The sequence below is a fragment of the Sinocyclocheilus anshuiensis genome, unplaced genomic scaffold (genome assembly GCF_001515605.1).
Source record: "Sinocyclocheilus anshuiensis isolate Anshui unplaced genomic scaffold, SAMN03320099.WGS_v1.1 scaffold627, whole genome shotgun sequence".
Classification (NCBI taxonomy): Eukaryota; Metazoa; Chordata; class Actinopteri; order Cypriniformes; family Cyprinidae; genus Sinocyclocheilus; species Sinocyclocheilus anshuiensis.
In genome coordinates this window covers 447,697-466,312 of record NW_015549703.1, presented here as the reverse complement: position 1 = coordinate 466,312, position 18,616 = coordinate 447,697, and the positions used below count along the sequence as shown (strand labels likewise).

Genomic DNA, 18,616 nt, shown 5'->3' with positions numbered 1-18,616 from the left:
GCAAGGACATCGGTAAAATAATCCATGTGACATCAGGGGTTCAACCATAATTTTACAAAGCTATGAGAATACTTTATTCAACAAACGAATGTAAATTGCGTATGCCGGATACGCTGTTTACGTTAATTGTGTTCCGAAGATGAACGGAGGTCTTACGGGTTTAGAACGACATGAGGGTGAGTAATTAATGACACAATTTTCATTTTGGGTGAACTATCCCTTTAACAGTAATATTCAGGTACAGAAATACCACAGAAACAGAATAATCTATTTAACTTTAAAATAACACTGGTTAGTCTTCAATGTATAAATAAACATTAATGACAGACAGCAGCAGGTTTATTTAGGTTGGTGTCTCTTTAAGACCTCATGCACGGATCAAACTGTTTCACATAAGTTTTGTTTCTCAACTGTTTACATTAACTTAATAGCCTGTATACCGACAATGTTTAGTATAAATCGACTGTTTACATGAATATTCATCAAGACGGGCACTTTGACATATTTTTGTATGTATTTGGCTGTTTACGCGCAATAAGGCGTGCGCTCTCAGATGCATCTCTATGTGCGCTCGCTTTGTGTGTGAGGCGGCTCACAGAAAGGGTCTCACAGTCACAGAGTGCGCAAGTACTTGAATGTTGAAGAATTGAGCAATTGTTTAAAATTGTAAGACTCAAAAGCATGTGCAAATGATACATTCAATCATCTGTCGCGAGTGTCTTTCACATTTAAATATTTGCGGGAATTTCCCACGTTAAAAGTGCGGAAACTGCGGGAATAAGTAGAATTATGCGCAATCCCTGCAATCCCGTGCCGAAATTCAAGCCCTGGTTTAACATGGTTGGTCACAATTAGCTGTCAATTTAAGGAATTGTAGGGGTTTGGAAAGACATGAGGAGTAAATAATGACAATTTTAATGTTTCATGTTAATAAAAAATGTATTGATGATATTAGTTATTCTGTAGAATATTACTGAAAAACCTGCGTTAGTTGAAATTAAAGTGACTTAAATCACACATTCTGCTTATTTTGGATGTGTTTACACAGCTGTTCCCTCAGATAAATCACACATTATGCTAAATCTCTAAGCATGTCTTCTTATCACAGATCTGATAAGACAGGTGCTCAGAGGAGTATAAATAAAGAGGTAACAGCAAACAGAAACTCTCACATTAACAACAAGCCACAAATCAAATATAAATATTCATAGGCATTCGGATGTAAAGTGTGTATGCATATACATATTAGATCCCATTTTTTCTTTATTTCATCAATTCATATTTCTTTATTTATCTATTAATCTTAGGTATGATTCTAATGTTTATCAAAATATCAAAATGGTCATTATTCACCTTTTCATGATCATTCTCCACACTTTTTGACCATTAGAATTAAACAGGCAGGCATTATAAAATGGTTTTGCATGTTTATTTACATAAATTAAATGATACTTAAATCATCTTCATATACACAGGTTATGTAAAGTGCATACATGCATTTTTGTGCATTTTATTGTCTTTCCAAATGCATGAAAACGTGCTTGAACCATGCTTTAAGTATGAAAACCTATGAATAATAATGAGATCACGTTGCATGTATTTCATGTGATTTAAGGTGTTACACACAACAGTTCTTAGTTGGAGGCTGGACGTGGTTGGTATTTGCATGTGAGCATGTGTTGTGTTTTTTCTATTTTTGTGTCTAACAAAAAAAAATCTTGATAAAATTCATGAATATAGATTATCATTAAACAGAAGAAAAGCATGGATACAAAGACTATTCTCTTGATTCTATTTAGTCCCTGTGTGGAATCTAGGCAATTGAACTCTCACTTGTCAGTATTTATTATGACAAAAGCCTTCCCGTTATCCCCTGGGGAAAGTGGTTGTTAGTGTATTTGAGACACTTACAGATTGAGTGAAAAATATTTCCATTTCTTTCATCATCACCAGAGAGGACTAAAAAATAGAAGCGAGGAATAGAGTGATATTTATTTGATGCACGATTTCAGCTTAGAAATGAGAAGTGTGAGAACAGCATGGCCTGTATATAAATATCCATTCTGATCTCAGCATCTAACATTGAAATTAATTTATCTTGTGAACAATGCAGCTTTCAACAGAGATAGATTTTGGAGAAGTGCACCACAAGCAACGGAGCTTGAATTGCACTCTAAATTGCTTGTTTGCCATTAGCGCTGTTATGAATGATGTCTTCACGGCGCATAGCATACAGTTGTAAGATCCAAAGGCTTTCTACAAAATGAAAGTCAACAATTTCACCAACAAAGAGATACCGGAGAAATAAATGTGTCAGGATTTGGTGGAGCGTATGATTTACGTAGTGGCATAAGTGATTGATTTGATCTGTTATGGTGGGCGTAGAGGTGTGGGCGGAGGCGCATTGTCATTGATTTTGATGGATGCTTCCTGACTGCAGTCTAATCCATTCAGTCACTGTGAATCGCACTGGCTCTAAAGGCATCAGCTGGGACTTTGCTTCAACACAGCTTGCGGCTGAATGGCATCACCTGGGCTTTATTCTTCACACTTCTGAATGCATGTTCATGTAATCCACTTATATTATCCACTAGTACTAGCCATAACAAACAGTATTTCATTCTTGTAAGAATTTAAAGGGCTTATGTGTCAGTTTTTTTTCTTAATCTTTTTTTCTTAATTTTTTCCCTTTCACTATAAATTTAAAGGAGTCATAACATTTATCGATTTTATTTATTTGTTTATTTGAGATCCAATTATAATGTTAGTAACCAAAATGGTCATACATTTACCTTTTCTGTCTATCTATCTATCTATCTATCTGTCTATCTGTCTATCTGTCTATCTGTCTGTCTGTCTGTCTAATCTATCTATCTAAGGTCCAAATAAAATGTTGGTAACCAAAATGGTCATAACTTACCTTTTCATTATAGTTAAACAGTTTATTGCTACTGTACCTTTAAGACATTTATGTAAATGAACTCTTCGCATGTGAAATAAGAGCGGTGGCACATGAGCTGTGTGTTTGCTGTGTCTCAAATTTAATATAGATTTAAACTGTTCCATTGAGTTTTTTGACATCTGAACTTTAAAATTAGTCATTTTTCCAAAAATCTTAGTCTTTTTTTTGTGAAGCAAGTAGGGCTGTCATTATTAATCACATCCAAAATAAAAGCTTGTGCTTACATAATATAAGTCTGTGTACTGTGCATATTTATTATGTATATATAAATACACATACATCCATGTTTAAATTTAAGAAAATTTTATTATATATACATAATAAATACACACATAATTTATTATATATACATAATAAATACACACACACATTATGTAAGCACACACTTTTATTTTTGACAGCCCTAGAAGTAAGTTTTAAGTTCTTAAAGTTATAGTGTTTTTTTTAGTACAATGAATGATATCATTTCTAAAGATCAATGAGCATTTTATTTCTAATTATATGACCTGAAATGAAATATTTTAAGATCTTTTTAGGTGGTTTTTATGTTGAAAAGGAGAAAAATTGTAGTTGAAAGAAAGTAATTTCTGTTGTTAGCGTTTTTTGATAATGTGGATGAATTCACCCATAAATTGTGAACTCTAGGACGTCGAGCATGCTGCCTGAAATTTTATTTGCTCTATTTGTTCCCGTTTCGCTCTGCCGCAGGTGAGAGAATGATGGATGTTGCCCCAGATGCGAGCGATCGCTGGGCTGCCGGAGAGACCACAGTGTTGGAGAAAGAAGCTCTAGCCCTGGGATCAAGAGCTCCAGGGCCGCAGTCAGCCAGGCAAGCCAACAGCCGGGAGCCGACGGGCACCCAGATCAGGCACCTAGGGGTCGAGCCTCTGATTCGAGCATCACGCGCCAATCTATCCCGACCAGTTTGGGGGTCCGAGGAAAGTGTGTCTTTAGCTAGCGATTACTATGGTAGTACGTTCAGTCTTTATAGAGGAAGGACTTTTTCTGTACCCCTGTAAGTAAAACTTCCCAAGCTAAAATAAACCGCAATCAGCCACAGCCCACAATAAGCAGACCAAAACACAGATATATAAAAAGATCCCTCATCAATAGATAAACAACCACAACCCCCATCACAGAGTCACAAGAGACCCTTGCTCTAACATGGTGTCCCCTGTAAGTGCTAAGGATGGGAGGGGGCTGAGAACAAGACCCAGGGTGTAATTCCTGCTCTGTCTCTCTCGGTATCTGAGCCGTGCGTTTTGGTGGCCCCACGAGGCAGCTTACATCACCACAGGAATGACAGAAGATACAGTGAGTGGGCTCTCTGCGTTTGGATGAGGTTCAGCTCAGCCCACAGAGTGTAAATCTGTGTGAGCTGCCAAAAGCCTTACAGTTATACATGACTCATTCACAAGTGGCAGTGCAGCAAAAGTTTTTTTGTTTTTGTAATATACATGTATTACTTCATTTTTGGAGAGCTGTATCGAAATGACACTGAAGAACTTCAGTTGATGCTCATATTAATTTCACATTGTCATCGATAGAACTTTTACATTATGCTAATCTAAGTGATTTGATTTCATGCTCAAGTGATTTTTTTTTTTTTTTTGCTGTGGTGATGATGTGGTAAGGGTCTAAAATTCACCATAAATATTCCTTAAAATATTCTAGATGTATTGCTGAAAAAGTATATTTTGCATTATTTTTATTACAAAACGATTTCACTTTTTCATTGCTTATTAGTGATAAAAAGCACAGATACTTTGTTACTTCAGATGAGTCTCCGTCTTGATGTATGTCACAAAAACTATTTTCGTATTTTCATTTCGGTGGCTTAATGCAAGAAATATTTCACGTTCTGGATTAAAAAAAAACCTTAGTTGTTCTAGATAAATTTCTGATTGTAAAAGTTGTTTGTTAAAAGAAGATGTGTGACTCGTGACAGGTGTTTTCTTATGTAGTCGGTTGTCTGTCTTGGATTTGAATCGCTTGTGTTGCTTACATCAGACTATCGTTCTTACAATTTGACTAAAACTGTATGTTGTGTTGTTAATGATTGGATGAAAGCAAGTTTTTACTCATTTGACATTCAATGAGTGTTATTTTTGGGTACTGGTTGTGATGTATAAGCATAGATATTGTTAGAAAAGAAAAGTGGGCGATTGATTGTATCTTCTGTCATTCATCCCTCCATAGCACTCTTCTTCATCCATGTTTGAGCCAGGGTTGACTGTCACACTCTTGGAACCAAATATCACTCAAACTCTCCTTCAAATTATATATTTTTTTTTATATATTATAACCCAGATTTTCAAATTTCATCCCACTCTGTTTAGCATTGAACAGTCCCAGGCTTTGCATACTTTCAAGCCCACTGTTATCCATTCGTTTTTGTTTTCCATCCCCTTTATTTGGTTCTGCTTTTGATTTGCTGCTCATTTGTATCATGAATGTGTAGAACCAAGATCTATTGGTAATGACAGGTTGTTCCTGTTTGTTTCTAACACTAAGATAACCTTAAAGAAAGTAATGGTTCTGTCTAAGAGAGGGCAGGTGCAGGGCACTGTCAGGTAATGACCTGGCCGATTTATAATCTGTCAGATCTGTGTCACATCATGTACAAACTGAGATGCTGAGAGCACAATGACCTTTTGTGCAGGTCAACATTTTTCGGGAGCTGCTGAAGGAATCTAAGAATAGATCCTCTCTGGAAGTGCTGCTGTAGGCCAAACTGTTGTATCTGAAGACAAAGCATTTAAACTCCAAAATAGTATTCGCTGAGTAAGCTTAAGGTGATGCATCTTCCATTGGCTGTATGCTCATTCTGTTTGTCACTAAAACATTACCATTTTACCATGCATCATAATAAAAGTAATAGTAAATTAAAGTGTCACATATGCATATACATATAAAAAACTATAGAATATCAGACCATAAACTAATAATGTAGCACAACTCAAAAGATTGAGAGGTTACTGAAATAACTATAGTCTGAATTTAGAATAATACAGCACCTCCCTCACGCACCATTATTGCCTTTATCATTCCTCATCTAGATTTATTTTCATTTAGTTCATACTTTCCTTTGACCCCCATTGTCCATATGCAAATTCTTTTAGTTTTTTTCTACCCGCACAGCAGTTGATGCAAAATTGAAGCTGACCAAAAGTTTGCATTAAAAACATGCTTGCATCACATTTTTGTGTTAGGTATCATCGACCCCTTCGGTTTCCCCCTGGTTTTTTTGTGCATGCTGTTTTTGGTGAACTGCACAGCATGAATCCTTGCATGCATGTACATGATGCCTTGACTCGTAAGGTTAGGAGGGCATAGATCTTGTAAGAAGTCTCGAAGATGTGTGTTCACAGATTAAGGCTCTGTGCAAAAAAAAATTGTATGTCTTACTTTTAACTTTTGCCAAAGTTAAATATCATTGTTTCAATGGTAATGATCTCAAATAAAGTGCAATCTAAAACACTGTAATGTGTTGAGTATTATTCCCTCAAGTAAAACCAAAAAGTACAACACTGTAAATCTATGTGAAGATCAATTTTGAATTTATTTATCTTGAATAAGTAGCAAACTGTCCACTATTGCCAGTTGCTTATTGTCATATTTTACTAACATCACACATTTCTAAGGATCATCCCTCTGTTTTAACCAGATTTGTGCTTTGTTTTCGCATGATTTTGATGCTGCATGGGAGACGTTCACTCATTATAGTGCACTGGATGTTGAATACAAGAATAAGTTTGTCAAACTGCCAGTTGGGAAGGAAGCTACATTGGTTGGATTTACAGTACTTTTAGCTGTAACAGCTATGCAAGTTTAGTGCAGTTTGGTCTGTGCTGTGTAAACAAGAAGGATGTTTAAGTTTTACTGCTCTCCAGACATTTTCTAGTGCACAGCCATTTTGAATTAGACCCCTTTTAGCAGTGTTCTTGATGACTCAACATTTAATAGTTATGTGCCTGCACTAATCCTTGTTTTACTCTTCCTTCCTAGCATTGGCAAGTGACACTTGACTTATTCCTGTAAATATCCAGTGATGTGTGGTGGTCTAGCCCAGTGATTTTGGAAGGTATAGGCTAGTAGGCACAAGTTAATCTGACATGTGCTAATATTACATAATTTTGAGCATTCAGTTGTGTTGTAAACTATAAGACAAATAAATCACAATTTGTTTTAAGACAGAATTCAGATTTCTTAGCCTTATAGACATTTAACTGTGCTCTTGACTGTCACTCCAAGATTAATGGAATACATTTTATTCATGCTCTGAACATCCCCTCACATTATTTTTATATTTCAATTTGTCAACCATAACTAATTAGAAAATACAGTTAACAGAAGCTCATTATCATTTTTAATTTTCTTTATTTACCTCTCCTGAAATTTGAAAATTATAAAGGTTCACATCACTCCTTCCTCATTTAAGAAAGCAAATTATTTTGCTCAAATTAAGACATTAACAAGTAGATTTGAAGTAACTTGCACACAAACACTTGTAGACGGTCCCATTTAAGGTCCCACATCAGAGAAATTAGCCTCTCTGGCCCCTCTTCCAAAGTCGTCATCCAAACAGTTGGGCTCCTCCCCTTGCATAACCCCATACTCTAACAGAACATTTCCCTCAAACACCTTCTTTTAGGAGCCCATCTGAAGAAGTTGTGAGGGAATCTCCCCCTCAAGTCCTACCACCCCCTTCCCCCAAAATTGGCCGCTCTACTGCCTCTCCTTTGCTCAGCCATTCTGGTTCAGCCCCTGCCACACCCCTAGCCCCACGCAAGAAAGTTGTCGTGCCAACTGAATATCAAGACACAGTACCAGGAGAGTTTGAGGAGAAGATAAAACAACCCAAATCCTCAGGCATGTCTCAGAGTAGTGCTCAAGACTCTCGACCCCAAACCCCCGTCAGCGAGTATTCCCGTAAGGAACTTACACCTCGGCCTTCACCAAAACTGACAAGAGCTAGCTCCAAGATCTTCGAGAAAGTGCGTGTCTTTGAAGAGCGCAGAAGAAGTATCGATAACCCAGAGGGATCTATATCTGGACGCTCTTGGGCTGGATTTAACAGAGCCTCGTCTATTGACTCTGATGAAGGAGGGAGCCGGTTGGGGATCTCGAGGGAGAGCTCCAAAGAAGACCTTCGTGAGGCTCTGAAGGCAGACGCAGCCCAGAGAAGGACCATGTTCAAACAGCGGGCTGCTTCCCTGGAGGACAGACCCCGTTACTCCCAAAAGGTGCAGGACATTGAGAACAAGTTCACAGAGGAGCTCCAGCGCATCAAAAAGCTTGTAGGTAAACCGCACATGAAGAAATCCTTCTCAACAGAGCAGCTCTCTACTTTTCACAGAAGCAGGCAGCCTGTAAGGAAGTTAGAGCCCATCCCACCTCAGGTTCTTCAAAAGCTGCAGGATCGAGAGCGTGCTCAGCGAGAGCAAGAGATGAGAGAGAGAGTGCAAGCCAAGGAACGATCACCTCCAAAATCACAGTTTCGCAGACGAAAAGACCAGCTGGCACAACAACCACTGGAAAAAGTTGAAAGCAATCGGTCTGTCCCAACCACCAAGGTGGTAAGCACATTTGGACAAGAACCATCACCTCCAGAGGCCATGTCACTCTCTGATTTACCTGGACAAAGGTCTCCAAGACTTCGGAGCCCAAGCAGAGATAGTACCCGAAGGTCTCCAACTGTAGAGATCACATCCATGGCTGAAGAGCGCTCTCGAAGCAGAGCTGAGTCTCCATCCCGAAATGTCTTAGAGATGACATTACGCAAAGTGGAACCAAGACCTGCAAGTCCACTAGTAAAGAGGGTTGTTCGTGTTCAGGAAGAACCACAAGCAGATGATGAGTCCATGCATAGGAAGACGCCATTAGAGGTCACGCTGAGAAAACTGGAAAGAAGGCCAGAAAGTCCTCTGGTGCAAAGAGAAACTGTAGCTATTCAAGAAAGTCCTGACCAAGCTCCCACCAAACCTCCAAGAGTTTCCTCATCTTCTTCATCTGAGGAAAAGATGGAGCTGGATGTGACTCCTCTGCCACCGGCACCAAAGCTCACTATACCAAAAATTATTGTCGAAGAGGAGCCAATGGAGACAGACACACCTGCAGAGAAGACTGATAAGGCTGTGAAAAGTGGCACTGCTAAAGAAGAAAAACCCCAAAGAAGCAGAGGAAGGGGACGCAGACTAAGACCAATGTCCCCTGAATTAGGTAAGTTTAGGCATTTCCAGTGGCATGCAATTCCTTGACCTTGGACTTGACAAATACTGAGACAAACCTGATTTGCAATGCACCTCCAATTCAAGTTGAGGAATATCACATCTATTGGATCTGACAAATATCTTATGCTGTTACAGAATCTTCAGACGACTCGTACGTGTCTGCGGGAGAGGATCCTCTAGAGGCTCCTGTGTTTGAGTTTCCGCTTCAGGACACTGTGGCCTCTACTGGAACAGAGGTTCTTTTAAAATGCATCATCAGTGGCACCCCTCTCCCAGAAGGTAAGTCCTTTATTTATGCTGTAATAACTTCAAACAGCACCTTTAGCATCTTGCCTATTTGACTTGAAACTGTAATACATGAGCATCACAGTGATGCAGTCTTGGTGTAGTCCCTGTTGACTCTGAATCATTTACTAAAAAAAGCAGTCTGTGAAGGCTTTAACTTACAAGTTGTCAGCTATTCAGTACTATGCCTTCAGACAGCAACCCTTGTAGAGAGTTATTTTGAGTCCACATTTCAAGGCAAGTGTCTCAGAAATAAGACTATACTTTCAAGCCTCAACAATTTTGCTACTGGAGGGATGTAACAGCAAAGAAATGTATTTTATATACAGTTACATGGAAGAGAGACAACATTGAGATCAAGAACAGCCCAACTCATGTTGTGAAGGTAGAGGGGGAAAGGCACACATTGCTCATCAAATGGACGAAGCCAAGTGACGCAGGAACATACACAGTTACTGCTACCAACGAGGTTGGCGAGATGTCCAGCAGCGCTACTCTTTTCATCAAATCAGGTGAGTGTTTTATGGTGAACACTGTAGGATGTCCTTTCTCAGAGGACATTCTCACTGACAGCAATTTGTTCTGCTGTTGGTTGGTTGACATCCCTACTCAGCCGCTGTATCAGTTGATGGATCACTGTCCAGACTCCCATTGTTAGTCGTCACACTACAACACTTTTTATTTGCATAAAGCTGAGCTCTGCTCAAGACTGTGGCAATCGCCAGTGATAGCTGTCACTCATGATGTGGCAAATCTCCAACTCTCAATGAAAATGAATACATTGAAGTTTTTCCACGCTGTATGTTTTCACACCCTTAATCTTTTTTTAGAAGAGTTAGAATTAGATTTCCTAATTTTAAACGTATTACTTGCCTTAATCTGGATATTTGGTTTTAAAGGGGTAAGGCATCACAATATGGTAAGGGGCGTAACATTTCCGTCACACGCTTGAGGTATTCGTCCAATCACAACGCACTGGATAGCTGGCCAATCAGAGCACACCTCACTTTTCAGACCGATGAGCTTTGTAAAAATCGACGCGTTTCAGAAAGGCGGGGCATAGAGGAGAAACAATAATGTACAGTATGTGGAAAATAATGTGTTTTTTGAACCTTAAACCGCATTAACACATTTCATTACACCAAATACACAAAATAATGTTCTTTTTAGCAACATCATATGACCCCTTTAAACGATGCAGAAAATGCCTCCATGTAAATGTTTTGAGTAAATGTTTTTAAGCAGCAAGCATGTGCATATTGTGTTTGCAGCCGGAGTTGAGGATGTGGGAGTTTGAAGGGTAACGTATGGGATATTAGAGGAGTGAATTTCAATACCTTCAGATATCTAAGTAGGATCAAAGGCAGTGAGTCACACTGTCAACATGCAGCCCTCCAGGGTGGGGGTTAGCATCATTGTGTTGGTGTTTAAATCACCCTTTTAGCAATAGCCAAAAAAAACATTGTATGGGTCAAAATTATCGATTTTTTTTATGCCAAAAATCATTAGGATATTAAGTAAAGATCATGTTCCATGAAGATATTTTGTAAATTTCCTACCGTAAATATATCAAAACTTAATTTTTGATTAGTAATATGCATTGCTAAGAACTTAATTTGGACAACTTTAAAGGCGATTTTCTCAGTATTTTGATTTTTTTGTCACCCTCAGATTCCAGATATTCAAATAGTTGTATCGCGGCCAAATATTGCCCTATCCTAACAAACCATACATCAATGGAAAGCTAATTTATAATGATGTATAAATCTCAATTTAGAGAAATTGACCCTTATGACTAATTTTGTGGTTCAGGGTCACAAATAGTCATTAAATTAACCATAACACTTTTTTTCCTCGCTACCAGCTCTCACATGAGCTCACTGTTTGGTTTTCCAGTGCCTCCTCGAACATTTTCTTTGTGCTTCTTTGATTTCTCCTCTCTCTATAAAATCTCCCTTTAAAGTTCTCCAACCATGGTTCCGTCTGGATAGTTACCATAGCAACCCAGAGGTTAAATTGAACATATGAATTGTTTAACTGCATTTTGGCTCATAATACATTTTAAAAAATGCAAGCACGCATGTGGACAAATTGGAAATGTTAGCCAAAACACTTTTTAGTCAAACAAAAAAAGTAATGAAGTTGTTTTCATTTACTAGTTTTTTTAACCTAAATTCATTATTATTATTATTATTTCTGTTGTAGTTTAATTTATTATTTTTATATGTGCATATGGGAATACAGTGAAATATACAGTACATATAATGTTTACATGCTGGTTTTTATGCTGTTTTTAAGATTTGTATTAATTGTGGTGTTTATATATATGGTGAAGCTGAAGACAAATGTTTACTTTGTGGACAATAAAGGTTTTATTTATTTATTTATTTATTTTCTTGGTAATTTTTTGCATTGGGTTTTGTTTAACACGTTTTACCATGAATCATTGCAGAAAATGCAAAATAAGACTTTGTCTGGTGGGAATGTCTGAGTGTATATTCTAATATTCTCCTAGTGCACCTTCGTTTGTGTTAATGGTTAGAAAGAGAAGCTTTGCCTTATTAGGGCGGTGAATACCGGGGGTATTTTTAGCTCTACTTCTTCCATGAAACGATCTCTTAATAATCTCATATATGGTGGATCCTTGTGTTACTTCATTGACAGCATGTTGTTAAAACCTGCCATTAAATGTTGTTGCCAACTAGGTCTTTATTTTCCACAGTGACACAACAGCTTAACAGTTGCTCCTGAGAAATTTCAAGAACCAGACAGATGAAAGACTTGCATGAAAGTCATTTTCTTTACAGTTCATGATAAGGATAGGTTTGCTGAGCTACAGAAGAAGCGACAGAGTTTGTAAGAGGCATATAAATAGGATGGTTGCTATGAGAAGTATTTTATGGCAGTTCCTTTGACTTGAGGAGGAGAAAAAGGGAGGACATCTGCATCTGTTTGTGCTGATGTAAATGTGAGAGGTAGTGTCTTATTGAAAGTGAGAGAGAAAGAGAGAAAAGAGCAAGGGAGGGTACGGAAGACATAGTGTCTGCACCAGATTACCAGTTGAAATCTGGGGGCATTCACTAAGGTGCTGACATATTAACACAAACACTGTCGGGACTGAACATGCGCTGGTGACCTCGGTGTTGGCTTAGTACATGACCAAGGTCTGGTTGAAGGAGCAGGGCCAGGTAAGTTTGTGTTCAAGAATTTGCATGGTGGGTTTCCAAAGAATAGTACCGTATTACAGAATTTGACCAAGCTTTTATTTTCCTATTTTTTGTTAAGCTACTTTTGGATGCTTTGTTTGTTTTAAAAGTTTAGTTATTTTTTTCTTTAGCAAAAAGTGAAAGTAATCAGTGCCTTTGAGCCGTTTGGTGGTCTTAAAAATGTTACTGCTTTGAAATTAGAATCATACCCGGGTTCACGGTAATATATATGCTCTAAGCTGTTGTAAGAAGAGACACTGTCTATTTTTTTCTCCTGGTACATGCATCGCTGAGTCTCACCGCATGCCGTGGCTTCAGGCCTCTCATGGAAAATGGTTTCATATGTTTACACATGTACCTCACTTAAGGAATGACTCTCAGTTCTGTAGCTTATTTCTGTATGTCCATTTGTAAATCAGCATCAGCAGTTTAGCTTTACATTGAATGGATGCATCTTAAAGACACTATGAAATGGCTTGACCAGTGCTTTTTTCTTTCCTGTTTGTTGAAACAGGAAGTTGAAGCAGGACCTACAGAAGTGTTACTGGGTCAAATAGCCAATAGCTTTTAGTTTACATCACAGCCATGAACCTACATACTACTTAATATACTTAATATAAGTTGACTTATCACTTCATAAGTGAAGTGACGTGACATGTGGCCAAGTATGGTGACCCATACTCGGAATTAGTGCTCTGCATTTATCCCATCCAAAGTGCACACAGCAGTGAACACACCGTGAACACACACCTGGAGCAGTGGGCAGCCATTTTTTTGCTGCGGCGCCCAGGGAGCAGTTGGGGGTTCGGTGCCTTGCTCAAGGGCCCCTCAGTCGTGGTATTGAAGGTGGGAGAGAGCGCTGTACATTCACTCCCCCCACCTACAATCCCTGCCGGTATGAGACTTGAACCCGCAACCTTTGGGTTACGAGTCCGACTCTCTAACCATTAGGCCACGACTTCCCCAAGAGATGATCATCTACAGCAAGTTAATTTTGTAAACTCTTAGGTATACACTAGCATATGTTTTCAGGTGTTTCTCCAGAATCTGATTTATTAAAAATCGGATTTTTTTTTTTAAAGATATAATGTAATGCACAGCTAAAATCCCATTCCTTATCTTATGATTATATGAATGCCACTGAAAATCCTTTAAAATTTCCTACATAGCATAACAAATTTGTTGTTAGACACTCTTCTGAGTAAATCTTCTTCATCCTCTGTTTTTGTGATGCTTTTTGAAAGCGATCTGTCCCCAGCACTGGTGTTCACATTGTCACTGGACTTTTCTGAGATTGGATTTGGGATTACAGTATCCTTTCTCTTCAGGGATCCTGATTTGTATTCAGCCTATGTCTTTCATCCTTCACCTTTCTAATCCATTTCTCTCTGTCAGAGGCAAAAGCAAAAAGTAATTCTCTGTGAATTTTTCATCCGTGATGTTGTTGTTTTCGAACAAAAAAATCATATTGTTCTGCATGTTTTTATTGAGATGAATGTTGACTGTACTTGTTAAAGGTTGCCCAAATGTAGAGATGTAAACATGCAAATCTATAAGTATTGCTTGTAAATCCACTCCAATCCCATTGGTATTTCTCACAGAGCCCAGTCAGGACCAGCGTGGGAACCTTGGTGTACCCATGGACGTCAGCAGTCCCATCACATCTGATGAGGAGTACCTCAGTCCTCTTGAGGAGGGGATGGATTTCTCCTTCTACAGGGGACCTGAGACGAGGAAGATCGTGGATACTCGATTCAAGGAGCCTCCATCCTTTCAGGTATCAGAGAAATACTCACTCACAACTCTCTGAAGACTCGTTCACTCCGGTGTAGTGCTGAATTCTGACCCCCGCCAGATTATTACCCCCCTAGTAGGCTATTGGTAGGTTTAGTGTTAGGTGTGGGGGAGGGGTTAGGAAATCAGGTAGCGATTTCAAGAAGGGGGGTAATAATTTGGCAGGGAGTCGAAAATGGGCACAACACCTCGCAGCCATCATTTTTATACCAAGGACGCTAAACATTCTTGCAAACTGTCTAAACTAAATTATACATGGCATGCAGACATTCATATGAGGAGTTTAACAGCAAATTAGTCATTCAGAGAACACATTTTATTTTTGAACATGAAAATTGTAAACATGTAATCCTCATAATCCAAAATCTCAAACATGACCATTCCTATTATTTTTTGGAAACATTAAGATGCTGATTACATTTTTGTAAAAATGGTCATGAAAAAACGTAAGGTGGGAGAAAAAATGGTCTTGGGTTCTCTCGCAAAAAAATAAACTTTGCGTTCGCTCTCATCCTTGAACTATTTTATTTCCATCACAAATGTTTATTAAGCAAATGCAAAGTTTTTCAGGGGAACCGAAAAGTTGCATATTTTGCAAAAAAAATTCTGGGGAATGCCAAAGTTTTGTAAGAAAATGCAAAAGCATTAAAAAAAATTCCTTTCCATCTCATTTTTATTATACCATCAACATGTCCCTTTAGGCGTTTGTATTATTTACAAAACAATAATGAGCCTCTGCATTTACCAACATAACAGGTTGTTATTGGAGACCAAACAGTTATAGAGGGTCAAGAGGTGACCATGTCTGTTCGAGTGAGTGGACAGCCTAAACCCATGCTTTATTGGTACGTTCAAATCTAAAATATTTGTCTAGATAATTCATAATATAGTTTTAAACAGTATAGACTGTTTGTTCATTTTGAAGAACTGTCATAACTAAACTTTTATTTTTCTTTGTATCAGGCTTAGAGACAGAGTGACCATTAAAACAGGTGCACGGCATATCGTCCATGAGACAGAGGAAGGCAACTTTGAGATGATAATTAAATCAGCACAGAAGTCAGACTCTGGTGTTTACACCTGCAAGATCATCAACGAGTATGGGACTAAACAGTGTGAGGGCAAACTGGCGGTGAAAGGTAGGGGCTTCAGCTAGTGTTGCATGGTCTGTATGCATTAAGGAATCACAAGCATGATAAATCATGTAGATAATACTTTCCTAAAGATGATGTGATTTTTCATTGTTAATATACTTTCTTCTTGCTCAGCTTAATATGCGGAGACAACTAAGCCATTCATAGGTTCATTAGCCTGACAAACACTGTAGTTGAAGTACTTTACATTATGAGCGGTTTGTAGCTTCCTCAACACTGCTTATCACCTTTTGAATATTTAATAAATAGGATTTTTCAAACGCAGCAGCTGATTTCATTTTTTTTTTAATGTAAGTCAGTGAATGTGTTTGAATGCATAATGTGAGTAGTTTTTATATGAATACAGAAGAAATTGTGTCATACCTTGGTTTAATATAATGTGATTTTTTTTCCAGCAGTTGTACAATTTTCTCTCAATAATTTCTATGTACTAAATACAGGATTTTAATGCAGTCTTGCATTTTAAAACATTTTAAAATCTTAATATTTTAATATAATATAGATATTAATATTATTAATCTATATTAATCTAAAATATTTTTTTAACTTTTTAATCAGATAAATGCACCCTTGGTATAATATGCATAGGTTTAGCCTTGGCATAATATGCATTTTAAGATCAGTTTAAGTCTGAAAGAGCCAAAATGCAGAGTCTCAGACCAGGCAATTTGGAATTCTGGGTATAATTTTGAGCTGATCCATACTGAGCCATGAGCGGATTATGCTGACAGACAACGTATTAGCATATTCTTCTAATATGTCTGCTGTGCTGTACAACACATGCTATTAGCAGACTATGTCTCCTATATCTGCAGCAGATTAAACACATGCAAAGACTCTTGTGTGCTTTAAACTTGAGCTCTGGATTTCCTTATATGGGGTGTTTTTCTTCACCACTCTTTGGCTGATCCTTATAATTTTTCTTCCAGCTCGTCCAATAGAGCCAGGCCTGGCCATCATTCGGCCAGTGAGGGACGTGATGGTGAAGGCAGGGGAGACTGCCTTGTTCGAGTGTCATGTGATCGGCCCGCAGGACACGGATGTTGATTGGCTGTCAGATGGGAAACTCATCCAACCAGCTCTGTTGGACTGTAAGATGCACTTTGATGGGAAAAGGTGCAGGCTGCTGCTTAACTCTGTACATGAGGATGACAGTGGAACGTACACCTGCAAACTGAGCACAGCTAAAGGTGAGCAGCTTTGGTATTGGTCCACATGGTTTGTTTTATACACCAACACATCATTGTTCTACAAATCTCATTACATTAAACGAGTCATACTGTATCATGAGGAATTACATTTTCTTGGCCTGGTGTAGCACCTGAAACTCTGCATATTCTTTTTGATTTATCCTAAAAGTGGAAATAAGCAACTGAATTTATTAAAATCATCTATTTTTTTAACTATTTTTAACAATCATCATGATTATTTCAGCCTGGCCTATACAGTTTGACAAGCATATATTTCAGAGTGGATTGTTGCGCTCAGAAATCTTAAAGGGATATGTCATGTCGTGATTTATAGAAGAGCTGACCTCTAGTGCCAAGCTAAAGGTCGTAGCATCCATAGAGCCCCTCTTCACCCGTAAGCTGGATGTACTAGAAGTTATCGAGGGTCGTAATGCTCGATTTGACTGCAAGGTCAGCGGGACACCACCTCCTCGGGTCATCTGGAGCCACTTTGGTATGACTCTAATTCCCTTGAGTGCCCCCCAGTGTCAGTCCTGTAAAATAACATTAAGATGGTTGAGTCATTTGTGTGTCATGTCTTCAACAGATCATCCGCTGGAGGAAAGCGAAGACATTCGGATCTTGAAAGAAGGAGGACGGCACTCACTAATCATCTCTCATGTTAGTAATGAAGATGAGGGTCTCTACACAGTAGTAGTGCGGAACTCACACGGCGAGGACGAGTGCGCAGCAGAGCTGTATGTGCAGGAGCCCAGACCAGCAATTTCCTCTCAAATGTATGACCTTTTGACTAATGATTCACTCAGAACTTGTTTAAAAGGTTTAGTTCACCCAAAAATTAAAGTTCTTCTTCTTTTGCGAGATATAAACTCAGAATTGCGCAATTCTGAGAAACAAAAAGTCTGAATTGTGTGATATAAACTAGCAATTTCTAGGAAAAATTCAAAATTGTGAAAAGTCACCATAAGGAATAAGAAATAAAAAAATAAAAAAAGTTATTGTGACTTTTTTCTTACAATTCCGAGAAAAAAGTCAGAATTGTGAGACATCAACTCAGAATTGCGACATAATTCTGAGAGAAATAGTGAGAATTATGAGATATAAACTCATAATTCTGAAAAGAAAAGTCTTAATTTTGAGATATAAACTTACAATTGCAAGAAAAACGTCAGAATTGTGAGAAGTCGCATGAAGGAATAAGGAATAAAAAATAAAAAGGTAATTGTGACTTTTTATCTCACAATTTTGACTTTTCTCGCAGATTTTCTGAGGATTTATATCTTAACAATTCAGAAGAAAATTTAATTGTGAAATATAAACTCAGAATTGTGAGGATTAAAAAGTCACAATAGCCTTTATTTTTTGTTTTGTTTTGTTTTGTTTTGTAACGGAAATAAGCTTTCATACGTATGGTGTTATTTTGTCCATGAAACACAAAAGGAGACATTTTGAAAAATCATTACATTATTTTTTTCCATATGTGACCCTGGACCACAAAACCAGTCTTAAGTGTCAATTTTTCTAAATTGAGATTTATACATCATATGAAAGCTGAATAAATAAGCGTTCCATTGATGTATGATTTGTTAGGATAGGACAATATTTGGCCGAGATACAATTATTTGAAAATCTGGAATCTGAGGGTGTAAAAAAAATCAAAATATTGAGAAAATCGCCTTTAAAGTTGTCCAAATGAAGTTCTTATCAATGCATATTACTAATCAAAAATGAAGTTTTGATATATTTACGGTAGGAAATTTATAAAATATCTTCATGGAACATGATCTTTACT

At 37.9% G+C, this 18,616-nt stretch overlaps 1 protein-coding gene across 1 annotated transcript in view; it reads left to right on the top strand.

The window, feature by feature from the left end:
- Positions 1-18,616, top strand: part of spegb (striated muscle enriched protein kinase b) — an 87,794-nt gene that overhangs the window by 41,986 nt on the left and 27,192 nt on the right. The window contains exons 4-13 of the mRNA XM_016449924.1: positions 3,671-3,791; positions 7,617-9,184; positions 9,331-9,474; positions 9,810-9,992; positions 14,288-14,463; positions 15,237-15,325; positions 15,444-15,619; positions 16,564-16,824; positions 17,159-17,317; positions 17,411-17,600. Of these exons, the coding sequence (XP_016305410.1) occupies positions 3,671-3,791; positions 7,617-9,184; positions 9,331-9,474; positions 9,810-9,992; positions 14,288-14,463; positions 15,237-15,325; positions 15,444-15,619; positions 16,564-16,824; positions 17,159-17,317; positions 17,411-17,600 (3,067 nt within the window). The remainder of the gene's footprint in view (positions 1-3,670; positions 3,792-7,616; positions 9,185-9,330; positions 9,475-9,809; positions 9,993-14,287; positions 14,464-15,236; positions 15,326-15,443; positions 15,620-16,563; positions 16,825-17,158; positions 17,318-17,410; positions 17,601-18,616) is intronic.